Source organism: Lethenteron reissneri, unplaced genomic scaffold (assembly GCF_015708825.2).
Source record: "Lethenteron reissneri isolate LAM-NWPU_2019-01 unplaced genomic scaffold, ASM1570882v1 scaffold_1079, whole genome shotgun sequence".
NCBI classification, from domain to species: Eukaryota; Metazoa; Chordata; class Hyperoartia; order Petromyzontiformes; family Petromyzontidae; genus Lethenteron; species Lethenteron reissneri.
The window spans coordinates 23,890-44,164 of record NW_026890760.1 but is presented as its reverse complement, the minus strand read 5'-3'; the positions used below and the strand labels follow the sequence as shown (position 1 = coordinate 44,164).

At 52.3% G+C, this 20,275-nt stretch overlaps 1 protein-coding gene across 1 annotated transcript in view; it reads right to left on the bottom strand.

Annotated features, from left to right (window-relative positions):
* Nucleotides 1-14,672: 14,672 nt before the first annotated feature.
* The window catches only part of LOC133361455 (KH homology domain-containing protein 4-like), a 28,639-nt gene continuing 23,036 nt past the window's right edge, over nucleotides 14,673-20,275 (bottom strand). The window contains 3 exon segments of the mRNA XM_061580371.1: nucleotides 14,673-15,598; nucleotides 18,164-18,285; nucleotides 19,218-19,333. Coding sequence (XP_061436355.1) covers nucleotides 15,483-15,598; nucleotides 18,164-18,285; nucleotides 19,218-19,333 — 354 coding nt within the window. The 3' untranslated portion in view covers nucleotides 14,673-15,482.

Genomic DNA, 20,275 nt, shown 5'->3' with positions numbered 1-20,275 from the left:
CCACCACCCGACACGGCCAATCAGTAAAAAAAAGTGTCACGTTGACAAAAGACAAAATAGTTCACTGCTTTAGCCCACCGGTGTGTTGAAGCGTGAAACCACAACATTTACAATTTTTGAGTAGTACGACGTTTCGCTGGTAATTGCATCCAGCATCATCGGGTAATTCGCCAGAATGGTGAGGGCTCTTAAATAGAACAGCAGCAGCAGGTTAACGTCATCGTTTAACTCATCAGATGCACCGGGGCTAAAGCATTATGAATCGAGTGTGAACTTGTGAAATCACATCGTTTAGTTTATTCTGGCTCTCTAAAATTACGTCAACAATAATGTAATTAAATTTGGATTAAAAGCTTCTTTCGTGACTGCAGGTATTCATCTTCTTGGTTCTTTCGGTAAAGTCACGTAGAAGGGAAGTAATAAAATAATAAAAATAAAAGATAATTATTTTATTATGTTTTATTTTTATGAAAGCTTTAAATCGAAATTTAATTACAATATAAAATAATTATGTTTTATTATTATTGTTTTATTACATAATAAAACAATTACGTTTTATTTTTATTATATTATTCCTTCTACGTGACTTTACCGAAAGAACCAAGAATAATGTAATCAATCATCTTCCGGTCTAAACGAAAGCTAAACCTCTCTCGATGCACCTGCGCCTCCCCCCCTGCCCCCCCCTGCCCCCCTGCCCCCCTGCCCCCCTGCCCCCCAGGTGTTCGCCGGGCTTCGAGGGCCACCGCTGCCACTTCATGTCGCTGCGTCAGCGTCAGGACGAGCCGGCGGCGCCGCTGGTCCCGCCGAGCCGCTGCTCGTGCTCGCCCTCGCTCGTGCTCGTCGCCGCCGCCTCGCTCGCCGCCTGGGCTGGTGCTGCTACAGGTGGCCATGGCAACGCGTGATGTCACGCACGCGTCACGGCACGCGTCACGTGTCACGCACGCGTCACGCGCCACGTCACGCTCCGAGTCACGTGACGTCACGTCACGCCCAGTCACGCCCCGTCACGCTCCACATCATGCTCCACGTCACGCGCCACGTCGCGTCACGCGCAATCACGCTCGAGTCACGTGACACTCACGTCACGCCCACGCGTCACGCGCCCCATCAGATCCGAGTCACGTCACGCGACGCGCGCACGTCACATCACGCTCCGAGTCACGTGACGCCCACATCACGCCTCGCGTCACGCTCCACGTCACGTCACGTGTCACGTCACGCTCCACGTCACGCACACGTCATGCTCCACGTCACGCGTCGCATCACGTCACGTGTCACACCTCGCGTGTCACGCGCCCCCGTCGTCTTCACGGGGCGGCCGCGGCGGCGAGACGTTAACTCCACAATGGAGTTTGACGCGCAGTCGCATTTCGCGACCACTATTATTCATAGTCAAGGCTTCTTGGGTTAGACCGCGTGAGTACGAATGTTGCGTCGTAAACCTCCACCACCCGACACGGCCGGTAAGGGTTGTCACGTGAACAAAACGCGCCAATTAGTTTACTGCTTCAGCAGAGAGTAAATCTACAACATTTACAATGTTTACAATGTTGTAGATCTACAACATTTACAATGTTTACAATGTTGTAGATCTACAACATTTACAATGTTTACAATGTTGTAGATCTACAACATTTACAATGTTTACAATGTTGTAGATTTACAACATTTACAATGTTTACAATGTCTCCTACACGCCGGCGGGCTGAAGGAGGGCTCTGGGTAAATATCTACATCGTTAGGGTACAATATTATTATATTGTGGTACTGGCAAAGGAGGTCTAATGATGTAGATGCTCACCCCGAGCTCTCGTTACTTTGATGGTGCATTGCCCTTGAGCTGTGGACGCCTTTTGGCGTCCTCTGGTCTAGCACCCATTGGGTCGAGGCTCAAAAGAAAGCCGTCCCTGGTGTGGACCAATCAGTTTCAAGGACAATGCCTTTACTAATAGGGTTTTCCCCCTTTTTTTGGCAACAAAATTGACACCTTTTGCAAGGAATCATGCTTACATTAACCACAATACTTGCAGTCAAATGCAACAAAAAACAATACTCTGATAATTTATGCATTGTCCTTGAAACTAATTGGTCCACACCAGAGACAGCTTTCTTTAGAGCCTCGTCTCATATGGTGTTCGACCAGATGACGCCAAAAAGCGTCATCTATTTTGGTACTGGCAAGGAGGTCCCATGATGACAATGCATTTATTATCATAGTATGTTTTTTGGTTTGCATTTTGACCGCAAGTATTGTGGTTAATGCAGACACAAAAGGTTTCAGTTTTGTTGCCAGAAAAAAAGGGGAAAAAACCCCTATTATCACGTAGATAAGTTCAAAGATAATAACGAAAACGTCGACGTTTCGATCGCGACGCAAGCGGTCGAAACGTCGTCGTTTTCGTTATTTTCTTTGACCCCATCGACGCGACTTTAACGAAAGGCCCACAGAAGAGGAATTCCTGCGGTCACGAAAGCTTCAGGTCGAGATGTAATTGGTTACTACTTCAGCAACACCGGTGAGTTATTAACTCTGCGTGGCCCTGGGGGGGGGGGGGCCGTCCATAAATGACGTCACGCACCTGGGGGGAGGGGGGGGTGTCAGACATTTGTGACGATGTGTGACGAGGGGGGGGGGGGTGGTGAGAAATGTGACGTCACGTAAAAACGCGCAACTTTAAATAAATCTAGACAACACGTTCTACTTAATTAAATAGACGTTTTGATAAATGTTTTCTCCTACAACATCAGAGTGCAGCGCCACATTAAATACGCACTACGATGACAATAGTTTAAAGCGATTTGAAGCATGTTTTATTTGGGGGGGGCAGAGCTTTGTGACGTCATATTTGAGTGAGGGGGGGTCTGACTTTTTGTGACACCGTGTGACGAGGGGGGGGGGGGGGGTCAAAATCGTCCAAAATTGCGTGATGTCATCTGAGCGCTCGCGTTGCGGGGAGCGACAACCGATGGGTGCCGCGTGGATCCTTGCAGCTAACACAGACAAGACCCCCCGTGTAGCCTTAACAGACTGTTGGGGCAAGTACTGTTAGCGCGCAACCTTTGGAGGCTGGCACGGCACGAGGGGGGGGGGAGGTGACCAACACCACGCCTGACCGCCTTTGTCTCCCTAGTGGCGATGTTTTAACACCGCAGCAGGTACTCATTTCAGGCTGAGTCGAAGTAGGGGAGGCCCCAGGACGGGTTCCGATGAATATAATCATCACCGTTGGCTACGAGCGGAATCGAACTCGGCTCCACCGGGTTCGGAACGCAACGCGCTACACCGTTGCACCACCGCTCCCCCACGGCTGACACGCGCACGGCCGTATTAACCAGGGCGGTCTGTTGGATTCGAACCTTGCCTAGAAGCGTCTGGGCAAAGTTCACCGGCAACGATTCAAGGGCAAGCCCGACTCGAAACGAGCCCAGAGTTGTTGGTTGCACGTTGAACTTCTTTCGCACCGTACGTTAGCCAACCGCGCTGGTGCCGAATCACAGCTGGCGAAACGACGCGAAACGGAAGGTCGTGGGGGGGGGGGGGAGGCATGGGTTGTGGGAGATATATTCTTAGGTTTTTTCGGTAAAGTCATGTAGGTAAAAAAATGTTTAATTAATAAAAGTAAAATAAAATAAAAATCACGACGTTTCGGAGGCAACACAAGCTTCCGTCTTCAGGTGGTACCGTCACAGCCACGACAGCTGTATCAAGTGAATGAGAGATTGCAAGAACTACCACTCCGTATATATAATGGTTGGAGAGTGGAAGGGCCAAGTACGACACACTTTTTATTAATATGGTAAGCAGTCTATTCTTGTGTTGCCTCCGAAACGTCGTGATTTTTATTTATTTTACTTTTATTAATTTTAAAACATTTTTACCTACGTGACTTTACCGAAAAAACCTAAGAATATGAATCCTTGCAGTCACGAAAGCTTCAAATCTAGAATTGTGGGAGATATGTTTATTTGTTTGCGGACCAAAAGATTGCGTGAAGGAGACATGGTGCCGATCCATCTTCTTCTTATGCTCGTGAGACGTTGCAAATTGGCACCAGTTGCGCGCAGTTTCAATAAACCACAACCATTGCCCAATTACAGCCACTGGCGGAGCCGGGGGGGGGGGGGTGTATGGCACGTGCCCCCCCCCCCCCCCCCAATGATCTGATCGAAATCCCTAATTTCGATCGGATCATTGGGGTTTATTAGTAATTAATCAGCATTTTGTGACCCCCACTGCCACTGTGTAGCATATTATTACGTGCCAGGGACTCGATGAGATGATAGGATAATAGTCTGAGTCCACAATTGGCAATAAGTAACGGCAAAGCGGTTATAAGTGACTCAGAATTGTGTGCAAGTTGCGTATACAGCACACGACTTCCCTGAAGGCATCAACACCTTCAGCGAGCGCGATGGCGATCACACAACGCGGTTCGAATTCGACCATAGATCGATGTCTGCGTCATCGCCGCACACGCGTCGAATAAACAGCAAGGGACAGGTCCTCACTTACTAACAAGTCCTCACTTATTAACAACTCCTTACTTCTCTCTTGCTCTCTCTCTCTCTGTGTGTATCTCTGTGATATCTGTCTGCTTATATGTCTGTCTATATGTTTCTGGTTCTGTGTTTAATCTCTCTCTCAAATTTTGCATTCTCAGGAAGAACGTAATCAACCAGGTAGGGTGTTGACTGTTATGCTATCCGACTCTCTGTTGTATTACATTACATTTCTAAGTATACTAGATTTGTGTTTCTATTTCATTTATACCTGATGATGATTGCTTGTGTTGCATTCGAAACGTCGTATGCTAGTACTTAATTTAATTTATTATTTTATCTTTATACGTGACTTTACCGAAAGAACCAAAGAATAATTCCTTACTTACTAACAACTCCTTACTTACTAACAACTCCTTACTTACTAACAACTCCTTACTCACTAACAACTCCTTACTTACTAACAACTCCTTACTCACTAACAACTCCTTACTTACTAACAACTCCTTACTTACTAACAACTCCTTACTAACAGCTCTTTACTTACTAACAACTCTTTACTCACTAACAACTCCTTACTAACAGCTCTTTACTTACTAACAACTCCTTACTTACTAACAACTCTTTACTTACTAACAACTCCTCTATCATTTGTCATTGCTGGAGGGGTTGCCCCCCACCCCCGACCTGAAAATCCTGGCACCGCTATTGATTCCAGCTATGCATCGCCGGAAATTACTGCGGAAACTAATCAACAAAGTATGAATGTAACGTACAAGGTATAATATTAATGTATAACTTCACGCATTGCAGTCGTCACTTCGTACATTTTTTTGTCAGGATATTATGTTTTGTTTGTTAGGAATTATACTATTTTTTAAAAAAATTTTTTAAAAAGAGCAACAATGAACAGGACGACATTTGGCAAAGACGGACAACGTGACCCTGGTGACCGCAGCTCGCGCAAACGAGCCGTCTGAATTGTGGCGTCTGCGCAGTGGATGCCATCTCATGACCCCGTGGTGACCCCGTGGTGACCCCGTGGTGTCACCCAGCCAGTGGAGGTCATCTCATGACCCCGTGGTGTCACCCAGTCAGTGGAGGCCATCTCATGACCCCGTGGTGACCCCGTGGTGTCCAGTCAGTGGAGGTCATCTCATGACCTCGTGGTGACCCCGTGGTGTCCAGTCAGTGGAGGTCATCTTATGACCCCGTGGTGACCCCGTGGTGTCCAGTCAGTGGAGGTCATCTTATGACCCCGTGGTGACCCCGTGGTGTCCAGTCAGTAGTCATCTCATGACCTCGTGGTGACCTCGTGGTGTCCAGTCAGTGGAGGTCATCTCATGGCCCCGTGGTGTCCACGATCAGTGGAGGTCACCTCATGACCCCGTGGTGACCCCGTGGTGTCACACAGTCAGTGGAGGTCATCTCCTGACCCCGTGGTGACCCCGTGGTGACCCCGTGGTGTCCACAGTCAGTGGAGGTCACCTCATGACCCCGTGGTGACCCCGTGGTGTCCACAGTCAGCGGAGGTCACCTCCTGACCCCGTGGCGCCATGAGTCTCGGCCATCGGCCATCGCCGTGACGTTTCCCCCTCGCCGCAGTTCACTTGGCTTTATTTCTTCGCGGCCGAAGATACGAAACTCGAATTCCCGGCACGCTGCTCCTCGCCAGTCTCCTCGCTGCCACGGTGGCTATGAGATGTTGACCACCTCGCCTGGTATACAGGAGGTCGTGGGTTCGATCCCGACCCTGACACCTGCTGCTGTATATATGGAGTTTGCGTGTCTCTCTCTCTCTCTCATCATCATCATCACAGTGGCTAGATGTTGACGACCTCGCCTGGTGTGCGGGAGGTCGTGGGTTCGTTCCCGTGACCCTGACGATGCCTGCTGCTGTATATTTGGAGTTTGTGTCTCTCTCATAATCACGGTGGCTCGGAGATGTTGACGACCTCGCCTGGTATGCAGGAGGTCGTGGGTTTGATCCCGTGACAGTGACGATGCTTGCTGCTGTATATTTGGAGTTTGCGTCTCTCTCTCATCATCATCATCACGGTGGCTAGATGTTGACTACCTCGCCTGGTATGAAGGAGGTCGTGGGTTCGATCCCGTGACCCTGACGATGCACGCTGCTGTATTCTTGGAGTTTGCGTCTCTCTCATCATCACGGTGGCTAGGAGATGTTAACTACCTCGCCTGGTGTGCAGGAGGCCGTGGGTTCGATCCCGACCCTGACGCCTGCTGCTGTGTATTTGGAATTTGCGTCTCTCTCTCATCATCATCACGGTGGCTAGGAGATGTTAACTACCTCGCGTGGTATGCAGGAGGTCGTGGGTTTGATCCCGTGACAGTGACGATGCTTGCTGCTGTATATTTGGAGTTTGCGTCTCTCTCTCATCATCATCGTCACGGTGGCTAGGAGATGTTGACTACCTCGCCTGGTATGCAGGAGGTCGTGGGTTCGATCCTGACCCTGACGCCTGCTCCTATATATTTGGAGTTTGCGTGTCTCTCTCTCTCATCATCATCATCACGGTGGCTAGGAGATGTTGACTACCTCGCCTGGTGTGCGGGAGGTCGTGGGTTCGATCCCGACCCTGACGATGCCTGCTGCTGTATATTTGGAGTTTGCGTCTCTCTCTCATCATCACGGTGGCTAGATGTTGACTACCTCGCCTGGTATGCAGGAGATCGTGGATCAGATCCCGACCCTGACGATGCCTGCTGCTGTATATTTGGAGTTTGCATCTCTCTCTCATCATCATCACGGTGGCGAGATGTTGACTACCTCGTGTGGTATGCAGGAGGTCGTGGGTTCGATCCCGTGACCCTGATGCCTGCTGCTGCATATTTGGAAGTTTGCGTGACTCTCTCTCTCCCCGTGGTCGTGTAGATTTTTCTCCGGGTCCCCACGGGTTTTACCTCCACACTCAACTCACACGTTTACATGATGATAAGCCACTTCGTTGAGCAATAATTTTGGGCCAGGCACCTTCTGAAAAATAGCTATATAGCTCAGTGGGCCTTGCCTGGTAAAATAAAAAAAATTGTATAATAATTTATAGTTAAATTTCGATTTAAAGCGTTCGTGACTGCAGGGATTCATCTTCTTGGTTCTATCGGTAAAGTCACGTAGAAGGGAAGTAACAAAATAATAAAAATATTTTTATTATGTTTTATTTTTATTATTGTATTACTTCCCTTCTACGTGACTTATTATGTTTTATTTTTATTATTTTATTACTTCCCTTCTACGTGACTTTACCGAAAGAACCAATAAGATGAAGTTTATAGTTAGTTTTGTTTAAGTTCGTTTAGCCGGCTTACTAGGATCGGGCAAACCGATGCGTCTCTACGGGTTCTCTCTGTATCCCGATGCAACTCTACGAGTCTCTATGCATTCATCTCTGTATCTATATGCAACTCTACGAGTCTCTATGCATTCATCTCTGTATCTATATGCAACTCTACGAGTCTCTGTGCTAGTCGAGTTTCGTCGAGCCAGCTGGCGAGGATTGGGGCAAAGCTCCATCGCCGCGCGTTGTCCTCCTGCGTGCCATCACCTCCCCGTGTCTCTCACCACCCCCCCCCCTCCCGTCGCTCTCTGCCTCACCCCCCCCCCTCCCGTCGCTCTCTGCAGGTTCAAGCGACGGCGGTTCACGCAGCAGATGAGCCAAGCGCCCGGTGAACTTCCCGGCAGCGGCAAGCAGCGACTCGTCGCTCTGGACCCCGCTTAGACAGCGAGGCGGGCGGGCGGAGAGGAGCAGAGGTCGCCAACGGGTTTTGATTCCTTACCCGTACCCGGCCGCACCAGGGTCGCAAACGGGTACCCGTACGGGTAGGGTAGATGGGTATTGGGTACCTGATTGCGACCTCTGGGATGAAGCCACGTTGCAGGCGCGGGTGGGTTGATTCTAGGAACTTGAATTGTGAGAAGAGACAAGACGTTGGGAAATGAGTGACAAACGGTGACTCACGGCCTTCTCACTCATTGGTTGGGGTGTCACGTGCTGCTACCCGTACCCGGCCGCACCAGGGTCGCAAACGGGGTACCTGTACCCGGCCGGGTACGGGTATCGGGTACCCGGTTGCGACCTCTGGACAGGAGGGAACCCATCACGAACGAACACAACCGCGACGATTCGCACGAAGATTCTCGTCGGGTCCGCACGGTCCTTCTTGGAACAGAACGCTTCCACGACGGGGGAGAGAGGGCGCGAGGCTGGAGGGGGGGGGGGGGTGTGGGGGGGTGTGGGGGGTGTGGGGTGGGCATTGTCGCACCCCCCCTCCACCCCGCCAGGTAGGGCTCCCGTCGACACGGCACCGCAGGTCCACTGCTTCACCTCTTCGCGGTCACGATTTGTTATTTCAGCAGGCGGGTGGCCTCCCCCCCCCTCCCCCGTCCCACATTGAGCCGAGCAGCTCCGTTGCGGGGATGACCGGTGGGCCAAGGACACGGTGGGGGGGGGGGGGGGTGGGCGGCTAGAGGACATCGCAGGGTGGCGGGGAACGTGACAAACCAAAGCGCAGCAGCAGCAGCAGCACGGACAGCTTAATCATTGACGGGGAAGACCCCCGGCGCCAGGACTTTGCCGCAGCTCGATCTCGCCTTCAGTTCACCTTCGCGAAAGCACGCCAAGGTGAACCGAAGGCGAGCTCGTGAAAGTGCCGAGGGGTGGGTGGGAGGGCGCCCGTGGACAGACGCCACCACCACCACCGCCACCGCCACCACCACCACCGCCACCAACACCACCGCCGCCGCCGCCGCGACCACCACCGCGACCACCACCGCCAGCACCGCCACCGCCACCACCACCACCACCACCGCCACCAACACCGTGACCGCCACCAACACCGTGACCGGGGTCCGACTTTGCAGACCGGGTGCACGGAGGACCGGGGTGGAACCAGGTGGGATTCTCCCATCTCACGCCAACAGGAGGCAAGCCCGATCATCGTCATGGACCTTACAGACTCTACCCCCCCGCCCCCCCCCCCCCCCCCCCCCCCACTGCTCACCGTTACTCCGCTGTGGGGGGCAGCGGTGCAAGCCGAGCAGCAACTCCACTGAACCAGAAAGTCAAAAACAAAAACCTTTCAGCCAACGGACGGACCGGACATTCCGCTCGCTGCGAGTCAAGGCACGCCACGGGGGGGGGGGGGGCTGTAAACCAACACTTTCTCGGCCCAGCGAACGCTCCACCCCCCACGGGAGCCGTTGTTTTCTTTGGAACGCACGTCGCTCTCAAACCGGTGGCTTGCTCGGAGGGGGGGGGGGGGGGGCTCACACATTTCTTGCGAGCCGTTGACTTTCGCAGATGTCGTCGCGTGACAAAAATGCACCCCCCTCCCCTCCCTACTCCCCTCGCTTTATTCCCCGCCTCGCATTCACGCTCCCCCCGCCGACACCACAACCCTCATCGCCAAGCCAGATTGCGTAAGCGCGGTAGCGGAAGGTCCGTTAACTTTATTTTGCACGGTCACGTTTGTGAAACGTCGAAGCGAAATATTTAATAAAAGCTATTTTTTAAGAGGACACCTTTTGCTCTTTTTGACCGAATGAATTAACAAACAGGACCCTGCGGGGTGGGCTGGTAGGAACGAATAACCAAAGAATATAAACATAATGTATTATTACACTTGTTTAGCCAGGAAAGCCTCACTGAGTCTAAAGGTTTTTGTAGGGTCCTGCCAAGTGTTTGCAGTAGGGGGCGATGTTGCTACACCTAATCGGACGATATGAAGGGAGAGTTTGAGGCCTAGTTCTAGGCTTTAGGCCTAGCTGTAGGCTTTAGGCCGCTGTGAGTTAATTTTTAATTTAAATGTTTTAATTAAAAGCTATCTCAGGGAATTATAAGGGAATGTTACACTTGTTTAGCCAGGAAAGCGTCACAGTCTAAAGGTTTTTGTAGGGTCCTGCCAAGTGTTTGCAGTAGGGGGCGATGTTGCTACACGGACGGACGATATAATCTATTGTAGGCTGGTTCACTTCGTTCCTACCAGTAAATAACGACGGGTGCCCGAACCCACGTTCAAGTCGCACCGTCTCAGCAGCGTCCAGCGAAGATGTTAACTACCTCGCCTGCGATACAGGAGGTCGTGGGCACGACTCCGACGCCTGCTGGACATTTGGAGTTTGCGTGCCTCTCTTCCCGTGGATTTTTCCTCTGGGTTCTCCGGGTTTTCCCTCCACGTCAAGAACCAACGTGCAGGGTCCCCCATTAAAAAGGCCACCGGTACAACTTTCCACATACGCCACTTCTCGTTGACCTATCATGTTATGGCCAAGTTCAACCACGTAGGCCTTTCGTCACCAATATTAAGCTTAAGGTTTTTCTGGGTGAGATCTCGTACATAGAAATGTCGTTAAAACTCCGCCATCCCTTAAACAAGACGTGCCAAGTGGCCAGGTCGCTTCTGAAAACAGCTCGGTGGACTTTACCGGGTAAAAGCAAATTTTGGTTGAATACTTTTCACAGAGGTTGGTGGTTGAGCACGCACCGGCCGCCCTGGTGAATACTGCCGGGCGCACGAGCCAGCGAATGAGAGCTGCGCGGACTGCGTCCGCTTGCCGGCGTGGATGTTGAGGAGCTCCCCGTGGAGTCGGTGCCCAAGGGGACCGGGTTGGCTACGGTGTCGTGCCGTGTGACAGAGGTCGCAAACGGGTTTTGATTCCTTACCCGTACCCGGCCGCACCAGGGTCACAAACGGGTACCCGTACCCGGCCGTACCCGTACCCGTACCCGGCCGGGTATCGGGTAGGGTACGGGTATCGGGTACCTGATTGCGACCTCTGGGATGAAGCCATGTTGCAGGCGCGGGTGGGTTGATTCTAGGAACTTGAATTGTGAGAAGAGACAAGACGTTGGGAAATGAGTGACAAACGGTGACTCACCAGTGACTCACGGCCTACCCGTACCCGGCCGCACCAGGGTCGCAAACGGGTACCCGTACCCGGCCGGGTAGGGGTAGCCGGGTATCGGGTAGGGTACGGGTACCCGGTTGCGACCTCTGCTGTGTGGGGGTGCTCAAGGCTTGCATGGGGAATACCAAAAAGCTGGATGTAAAAGTTTTAGTTGGGTATTAATTGCTCACAACACACACACTTTTCAAAGGAGGCATTTTTTATTTTAAAGACTTTTTTCGTAAACATATACGAACGACTGTACAACATTCTAGCGAGTGTTAAGAGAATATGGATACTAAAAATTGTTCACCTTGTAAATGTGATGAGGTTTTCTCACCAAACCCATTCAACAGACAAGCGGGCAATTCTGTAAATCTTTTTAAAATGTTCTCTTATTTGTCTTTCCCTCCCAACTTCGTTGCTGGCATGTCAATATCAGCTTGCTTTAATACTGCGCTAACCACATCTCATGAAGGTGAAACGACATTTTATAACAAAGACATTTTTTAAAGAATACCCTTTCATTCATTCACTTATTGGCCAGCTGGCGAACATTAGGCCAACCAAGCTCCCCAATTTTTTCGTCTCAATTTTATCCCAAATAAACTTAAAATTTTTCATCAGCTAAGGCCCGCTGAGCCATGTAGCTCTTTTGCAGAAGCGACCGGGCCACAGATGACCGCCCAACCAAGTGGGCTCATCATCATCACCACGTCGAAATTTACAGCAGCCAAATATTCTAAACGCGTGATGTCGATTCTAAAATGTCAAAGGGAGAAACCGGAGGACACGGAGAAAAATCCACACGATCACGGGGAGAGACAACATGCAAACTCCAAATATACAGCAGGCGTCAAGGGTTGGAATCGAACCCACGCCCTCCTGCATATCAGGCGAGGGAGACGACACCTCATAGCCACCGTGGGGGTGTAGGGTGAGGGGCAACCCCGAAACACACTGATGTGCGGTCGCCGTTTGCCACGTGACGGTTAAATTAAATTCACAGAGGTGAAAGTTGAGCCGAATGCAACGCCACGGTTATTCTGTACGGTCCCGTTGGTGACTTGGGGCCGAGACCGACTCTTGATGAGGAAGCCACTTGGGGGAGCGATGCACTTTTAAATCGAAATTGAGAAATCGTTTCTTGACAACTGCTTTTGTTCCATTCGTTGACTTGTCCCGGCACCTCCTGAATAACACGGTTGGCTACGCACGGTGCGAAAGAAGTTCAGCTCGCTGACTCAGCCCCGGTTTCATCACAGCTCAACCTATGAAAGTTTTCCAGGTTCTCTACGTCAACCCGAGCCGAGGGGTCTCTGTGCGTCATTTAGTGGCATTCAGGCCAAGAACATCGCCTTGTTAGCCTTGAGAACGCGTACGCGTCAACCCACACGGTTGAGCCCGTATTCTTGTACAGAGAAATTGAGTTTTCAGGTCCATACGCAGGATCTCAGCGGTGCCGCTCTCACAGTGTGTTGTCCTCCGAGCAAACTCAACGTGCGAGAAAATTTACACTTGGCTTAGCAAAGTAACCGCGCGGTACAAATGACCAAACACTTAATAATAAAATGCATAGGGAGCTTTAGAAAGGCAGTCCTATGGCTTTCACCCATTACCTCTGAACTATCCATTGTCTACCCAAAATTATGCCCCAATACCCCGCCATTCGCCACTAAGTGACGGTGACGTCACCGTGGCGCCGGGTGCCAGGCCAGGTGCACTTTGAGGCAACGTGAAGTATCAAAGGCTCGCTGACAGGAGGTCTCAGGACAGACCCAGGTGCCATGGCTGACTGAGATGACTGGCTGATGCACCAACTGTACCCTCCACTGTGCCAACTTGCTGCATTTTAGCCGCCCGGCGCTCCGCTCGTTGTTGTGAGCGTCGCTCCTCCGCCCTCCGTTGCTGTTGGAGGGCTACTGCCTCCAACTGCCCAGCAGCGTCCTTCACGAGCCTCCTCCACAGAGGCCGATCTTGACACCGCTGGTACCAGTCGTCGGCAAGTCCACTCAGCTCCACGTCCTCCTGTACCGCATCAGCTCCATCTCTTCTCCAGACCATGTCGTGCCCGTTTAGCCCCCTCTATGCGGCCTAACAGAAGCTGATTGGGCATGCGGTAGCTGGGCATGCGGGCTACATGACACAGCCAACGAAGCCTTTCCTGCCGGAGGAGCTCACTGATGGGAATATTTACACATCTTTCAAGGATTTGTGAGCTCCCCACACAATCCAGCCTGGTTAAAGCCAGGATGGATCGTAGACATGCCAGCCAGAATGTTTCTAACTGGCGCATATGTTACGTTAGAGGGGTCCACGTTTCACAAGCGTAGAGAAGGGAGGGCATGACAGTGGCCGAGAACACCTGAAGCTTTGTGCGGAGCGACAGGCCAGGTAGCTTCCACAAAGCGTTGCGCAGCCGGTGATAAGATAATGCCGCCCGACTGATTCGGAGTGAGACCTCTGCTGTCAAACCGGAGCCGGTCATAAGCACACGGGGATTCTCCACTCTCTCCACAACTGCTCCATCACCAATGGAGAGATGAGGGAGTGGAGTGTTTGGTGGCACAAAATATCCAGGCAAGTGCTTAGTTTTGGAACTGGCACACTCCAGGTTCAGCAACAGCGTCTCCAACTCCTCCTCTGAGTGAGCAGCAATCACCAGATCATCAGCACACATCACGTGGTTGACCAATAGGGGAGCCATCCCTCGACCGCACCCGGGCATCGATCAGTCTAGCCGTTGTATCTGCACCGGATGGAAATTCCAACGCCCCAACTTAACCACACACCCCAGTGGCATTTAAAGCAATGCTCGACGCGTCTAAACCGTCTTTAGCAACATTGCAAACTGCCTACCCTGTCAAGTACACTGCCGGCGAATGACAAAACGCAGGAAGAGGCAGCGTCCCCGCCGCGTCTCCTGGTGTTGCGCGTGAACACAAAACACCCGAGCCCTTGGATGAAAAAAAAAAACCCACCAAAACGGCTGCGGTGTTCAGGATGTAGTCTCTACCGCGGCGTGTGCAGTCACCGTATTCCACCGCCCCCCCCACCCCCCCCACATTAAAACAACAGCGGCGTCGTTCCATAATTTTAACGACGACACATCAGCTTCAGATTTATTTGCCCGCAAAAACCTCGCTGCTGGGTGTGTCTCTCTCTCTCTCTCCAGGCTCTGGCTTTCTCCGGAGGCTCTCCCCCTCCCTTGCTCACGGCGTGCCGTGCGGGGGGGGGCGATGTTCATGTGCGTTACCCCCCCCGCTCACTCTCCCGCCCCTTACCCCCCCATCGTGGCTTCATTTGCGGTGGGGACTTTCCCCGATTCGAACAAATATCTGGAGCGTGACGACGCCGGCACACAACGGCCCAACCACTCTCTCGTACGCGAACGACGTCACCAAGGGATCTTTAACACTCCCCTCGCCCCCCCCCCCCCCCCCCGAAGTGTACAGTGCCCGGCATTCTTCCGGTTAATACAAAGATCCCCCGTATAGCCTGAACTGACTGTGGGGCAAGTGCTGTTAGCGAGTAGCATCTGTGAATGTCGGCACGGCACACGAGGGGGGAGGGGGGGTGGCCAAAACCATGCCAGGCCGCCTTTGTCTCCCCCAGCGGCGAAGTTTACAACGTGCCAGGTACTAATTTCAGGCTGGGTCGACTTAGGGGAGGCCCATGACCGGTTCGGATGATTGTCACCGTTGGTGTTGGCCGTGAGCGGGAATCAAACTCGGCACGCCGGGTTCACAGCGCAGCTTTGCTAACCGTTACACTACCGCTCCCCACACACACAAGCGCACACTCACCGCGGCATTAACCGGGGCAGGCCGCGTGGTTGGAGCCGCTTCGTAACCCGGCAACCACCACCACCACCGCCGCCGCCGCCGCATTTTGCCCAGCGTCCACTCTGCAGTCTCTCCCGCTTCCCCGGGACGTACTAAATTCCGGGGAGCTCCGTTGTTCAAAGCGCATTCGCGTTAAAAGACGACTCCCGTAGAGTAATTGTTGGGGTGCGTCTCGCTCTTCCGGGAGGAGCCCCGTGAGAGGGAGGGGGTGGTGGTGGTACCGCCCCCTAGTTGGGACCTTTCCCTTCCTCTTCGTCGGAGGAGTCTCCGTACTGAATTAAATACTTGAGCATCTCGTCAGACTTCATCGCCTTCTTTGGTGGACTCGAGCTGCTGTACCCTTCTTTGAGAGAGGAATATACGGCAACAAACACAACAACACAACCCACCCACAAAGACCACAACACAACAAACCCAAAAGCCCACAACACAATCAACCCACCCACCAACCAACCCACCCACCAAACCCACCCACCAACCAACCCACCCACAACACAATAAACCCACCCACCAACCAACCCACCCACCCACCAAACCCACAACACAACCAACCCACCCACCAAACCCACAACACAACCAACCCACCCACCCACCAAACCCATAACACAACCAACCCACCCACCAAACCCATAACACAACCACCCACCACACAAACCAACCAACCACCCACCAACCCACCCACCCACCAAGCCAACCCACCCACCAACCCAACCCACCCACCAAGCCAACCCACCCACCAAGCCAACCCACCCACCAAGCCAACCCACCCGACATCACAAACCAAGACGAGAGAGAGAGAGAGCGAGCGAGAGAATGTCAGATAAGTCGGAGAGCGAAGGACATTTGGAGCAGCAGGAGGAAGGGAGGGAGGAAGGGAATACTTTCCAGGGTGATAGTTCGAGGGTGAGCGTCCAGGCGGCGGACGCGTTGGAGGAGAGGACGACCCGTGGCGGACGGGACAGGCGCGGCGAGGCAGGACCACGGGACATGTGACAGGGGGGACACGGGGACAACATTAGCGTCACCTCCACAGCGGTGACGTGTTAATAGAAACACTCACAATGTATATACACATCAGCGAATTCAGATTTTTGTAATCTGTAATCTTTACGTAATGTTTCCTGCGATTGCGTAAAACGACACGTACGGCCCCCCTGATGCCAATCCACTGCTGGATGAGTGCGTCTCAGTGTTGCGTGGGTCGTGGGGGGGTTTAATCGACCGTACACGTCACCACTTTCGCTCGGCGAAGGCAAGCGCGAGAGAAGGATGCTAAACGACGACCTGTAAACAAAGCCCGCCCACTGCACAGCGTTCGCTCGCTCTCAAATAATCAGATTATTCACCCCGGAGGAATCCGATAAGCTATAAAGCTCTTTTCGATTTAAAGCTTCTTTCGTGACTGCAGGGATTCATCTTCTTGGTTCTTTCGGTAAAGTCACGTAGAAGGGAAATAATGAAATAATAAAAATAAAACATAATAAAATAATTCTCACGACGTTTCGGCCACAACGCAAGACGCTGTCTTTCCGACAGACCTGTTCTTCACCCGAGGACGGCTGCTTGCGTTGTGGCCGAAACGTCGTGAGAATGATTTAATTATGTATTATTTTTATTATTTCATTATTTCCCTTCTACGTGACTTTACCGAAAGAACCAAGAAGATATAAAGCTCTTTGTTTCACACATTCGGTAAAAGTGCGGCTCGGGGAAGAGGAGGAACCGCCGCGTCGACATTTACAGCAGCTGGCCAATTTCTGCGGTCCTCAACATATTAAGATGCCTTCAGCCAATGAATGAGTGTTTGCACGTGGAAGGAGACCAGAGGACCCGGGAAAGAACCCCTGCGTTCCAGAGGGCAACGCTATCCCACACAGGTGGAACGGATGGAGGTTAGTCCACGTTGTCCCTGTACCGCCGCTGCCTTATCCTGGCCGAGCCAGGGTACACAACGGCTCCCCCTCCCCTCCTCAACAGCCACGGGAAGGGACTTTCACAGCATCTGCGTGCGATCCATAAACCCCCTAGTTAGCTCGACACCGCTGGATTAAAGTCCACTCATAGAACCGCCATCTCCGCCAGGCAAATATAATTGGAGTGAGGGGGGGGGGACGTGGACACCGAAAAGATCTCTTCCAGTCGGCGAACGTCGCCATTTCCGATGCGGCCGTAACGTAGCCGGAGCGTCGGAGCAATCGTCTTGGCATCGTGGGGTTGACGCGGTGGCTCGGAGATGTTGATTACCTCACCTGGTATACAGGAGGTCGTGGGTTTGATCCCGATCCTGACACCTGCTGCTGCATATTTGGAGTTTGCGTGTCTCTCTATCATCATAATGGTGGCTATGAGATGTTAACTACCTCGCCTGATCTACAGGAGGTCGTGGGTTTGATCCCGATCCTGATGCCTGCTGCTGTATATTTGGAGTTTGCGTGTCTCTCTCTCATCATCATCATTGTGGCTGAGATGTTAACTACCTCGCCTGGTCTACAGTAGGTTTTGGGTTCGATCCCGATCCTGACGCCTGCTGTATATTTGGAGTTTGCGGTGTCGCTCTCTCATCATCATCACGGTGGCTCGAAAATGTTAACTACCTCGCCTGCTGCTCTAGATTTGGAGTTTGCGTGTCTCTATCTGTCTCTCCCCGTGGATTTTTCTCCAGGTTCTCCGATTATCCCCTCCACATTTAGAATCATCGTGCGTTTCATTTGGCTGCTGCAAATGTCGACGCGATGACACGCCGCTTTGTCGAGCTCTCATTTGTAATAGTCAGGTCGTTTCTGAAAAAGAGTGTTTGTGAAGAATTGTAATAGACCCCATTAACAAAGCCCGCGGCCCGCCATCGCGCGCACGGCTCCCGTGCTCGCAACCACCCGGCGTGTCGAGTGCGCGCGCGCTCCCCCCGCACCTGCGGGCGCCGTCGAGGGGGCGGAGGAGGGTGGCGATGGCGGCATCCGGCCCTTGTCCCGGTCCGCGGCGCGGCTCACGACGAACGTCGCCGACAGCGGTGGCGGCGGTGGCATCAGCTCACTGTCGCCACGACAACCACGACGAGAACGACAACGGGACAGAAGCCAGGATCGCGCGGACGCTCACCAACTCAGACCCCGTGCCTCTGCCCTGTCCTCCCCCCCCCCGAGCACCTCCGATTAGCACGGTTGACGACGTACGGTGAGTAAGGAGTTCAACGTGTGTACATACGGTTTAACAAAGTAGCCTTCGCGACCAATATCATTAATAATAAGATTTTTTTTTTGGATTAGATCGCGTAAATATAAACCGCCACCACCCACAGATACAAGAACAATTGGCTTGCATAATGCACATGCATAATGCTGGTTGTAATTACTGGCGAAACGTCGCACTCAGATAGTAAATGTTGTGGCTTGGCTCTCCAACACACCGGTGTGCTGTACTAGTACACTACACTATACACTACACTATACACTAGTGCTGTACTAGTATACTACACTATACACTACACTATACACTACACTACACACTAGTGCTGTACTAGTGACGAATTGGCATATTCTGTGTACGTGACAACCCTTACTAGTTGGCGGTGTCGGGTGGTGGCGGGTTTAACGAGACATTTATATATTTACGTGATTAACCCAACAAAAAGAAAACCTCTATTATGTACATACTGCCCCAACAGCCTCCCCTGCTGCATTGTACAGGGTGCTTCAAATTTGTCTTAACAAGCGGAGACTCGTTCACTTTATGAAGCTATTAACATACATTTGTCATCATGTTAGTGAATTATCTGGGTTTTTTTTCCATTAAAAAACGATAGTCCCATGTAAGTACCAACATTTTTTTTTAAGCGCCCTCTCTAACCCCGCTGGAGCGGCGAGGGTTGGGCGAGTCGACGACCGGCGAGCGTGAAAGTCGGGCGAGCGGTAAACAGCCGTGAGCGACAACAATTCACGGCGGGCTAGCGGCGTTTGTTTCGTCACCTGTCACCAGAGCGTGCGTCAGCACCTCCGCTGCGAGTGGCGAGGCTTGAGGCGGCCATCCCGGCTGCACTCTGCGAGGAGCCTGCACTCGAGTGAGATAAGTGAATGGGGCCATGCTACAAACACAGCGGAAGGGAAAGCAGCAAGTCAGTGCCGTCACACACCCACGCGCGTTGCTTATCTCACCGCCGCCCGGCGGCAAAACCACCGCCGGCAACACCAACGCCGGCAACACCACCGCCGCATTGCTCACGAAAGGGCTGTGTGAGGGCACAGTCGTTAACGGCCACACCGCTAACCTCCGCAAGTCGGCGTGCGTGCCCTCGGGCGTGGCGTGGTGTTGCTTTTTCTGATCGTTCGGGTAATTTTGTTGCGTGCGTTTGCCCTTCCCCTTCAGCATTGTGGCCTGCCGCTGCTGCTGCTGTGAGCACACGTACGTTATGAACGTGCTCGCCCCCCGCCACAGAAATGTGGAATTTCCTCAACTGGCTCAAGTGCTGTAAACAGGAGAGGAGTAGGGGGCTTCCGTTGCTCTGTTGTAGCGGGAACGCGGGCAGAGACACGAGACTCAGGGTGGCGACTCGCCACGCACCTCAGCCAGGTTGCGACAGCTTCTCCCATGCGCCATAATCATTTCAGCAAACGACGTCGGCTCTTGAAAAAGGGACGCTGGGCACGTCTGCTGAACTTCTTTCGCACCAAACGTAGCCAACCGTGCTAATCGGACGTGCAGTGTTGAGTTTGTGGGCAGTGTGAGTCTATGGGCAGTGTTGAGTCCATGGGTAGTGTTGAGTCCATGGGCAGTGTTGAGTCTATGGGCAGTGTTGAGTCTGTGGGCAGTGTTGAGTCTATGGGCAGTGTTGAGTCTATGGGCAGTGTTGAGTTTGTGGGCAGTGTGAGTCTATGGGCAGTGTTGAGTCTATGGGCAGTGTTGAGTCTATGGGCAGTGTTGAGTCTATGGGCAGTGTTGAGTCTATGGGCAGTGTTGAGTCTGTGGGCAGTGTTGAGTCTATGGGTAGTGTTGAGTCTATGGGCAGTGTTGAGTCTGTGGGCAGTGT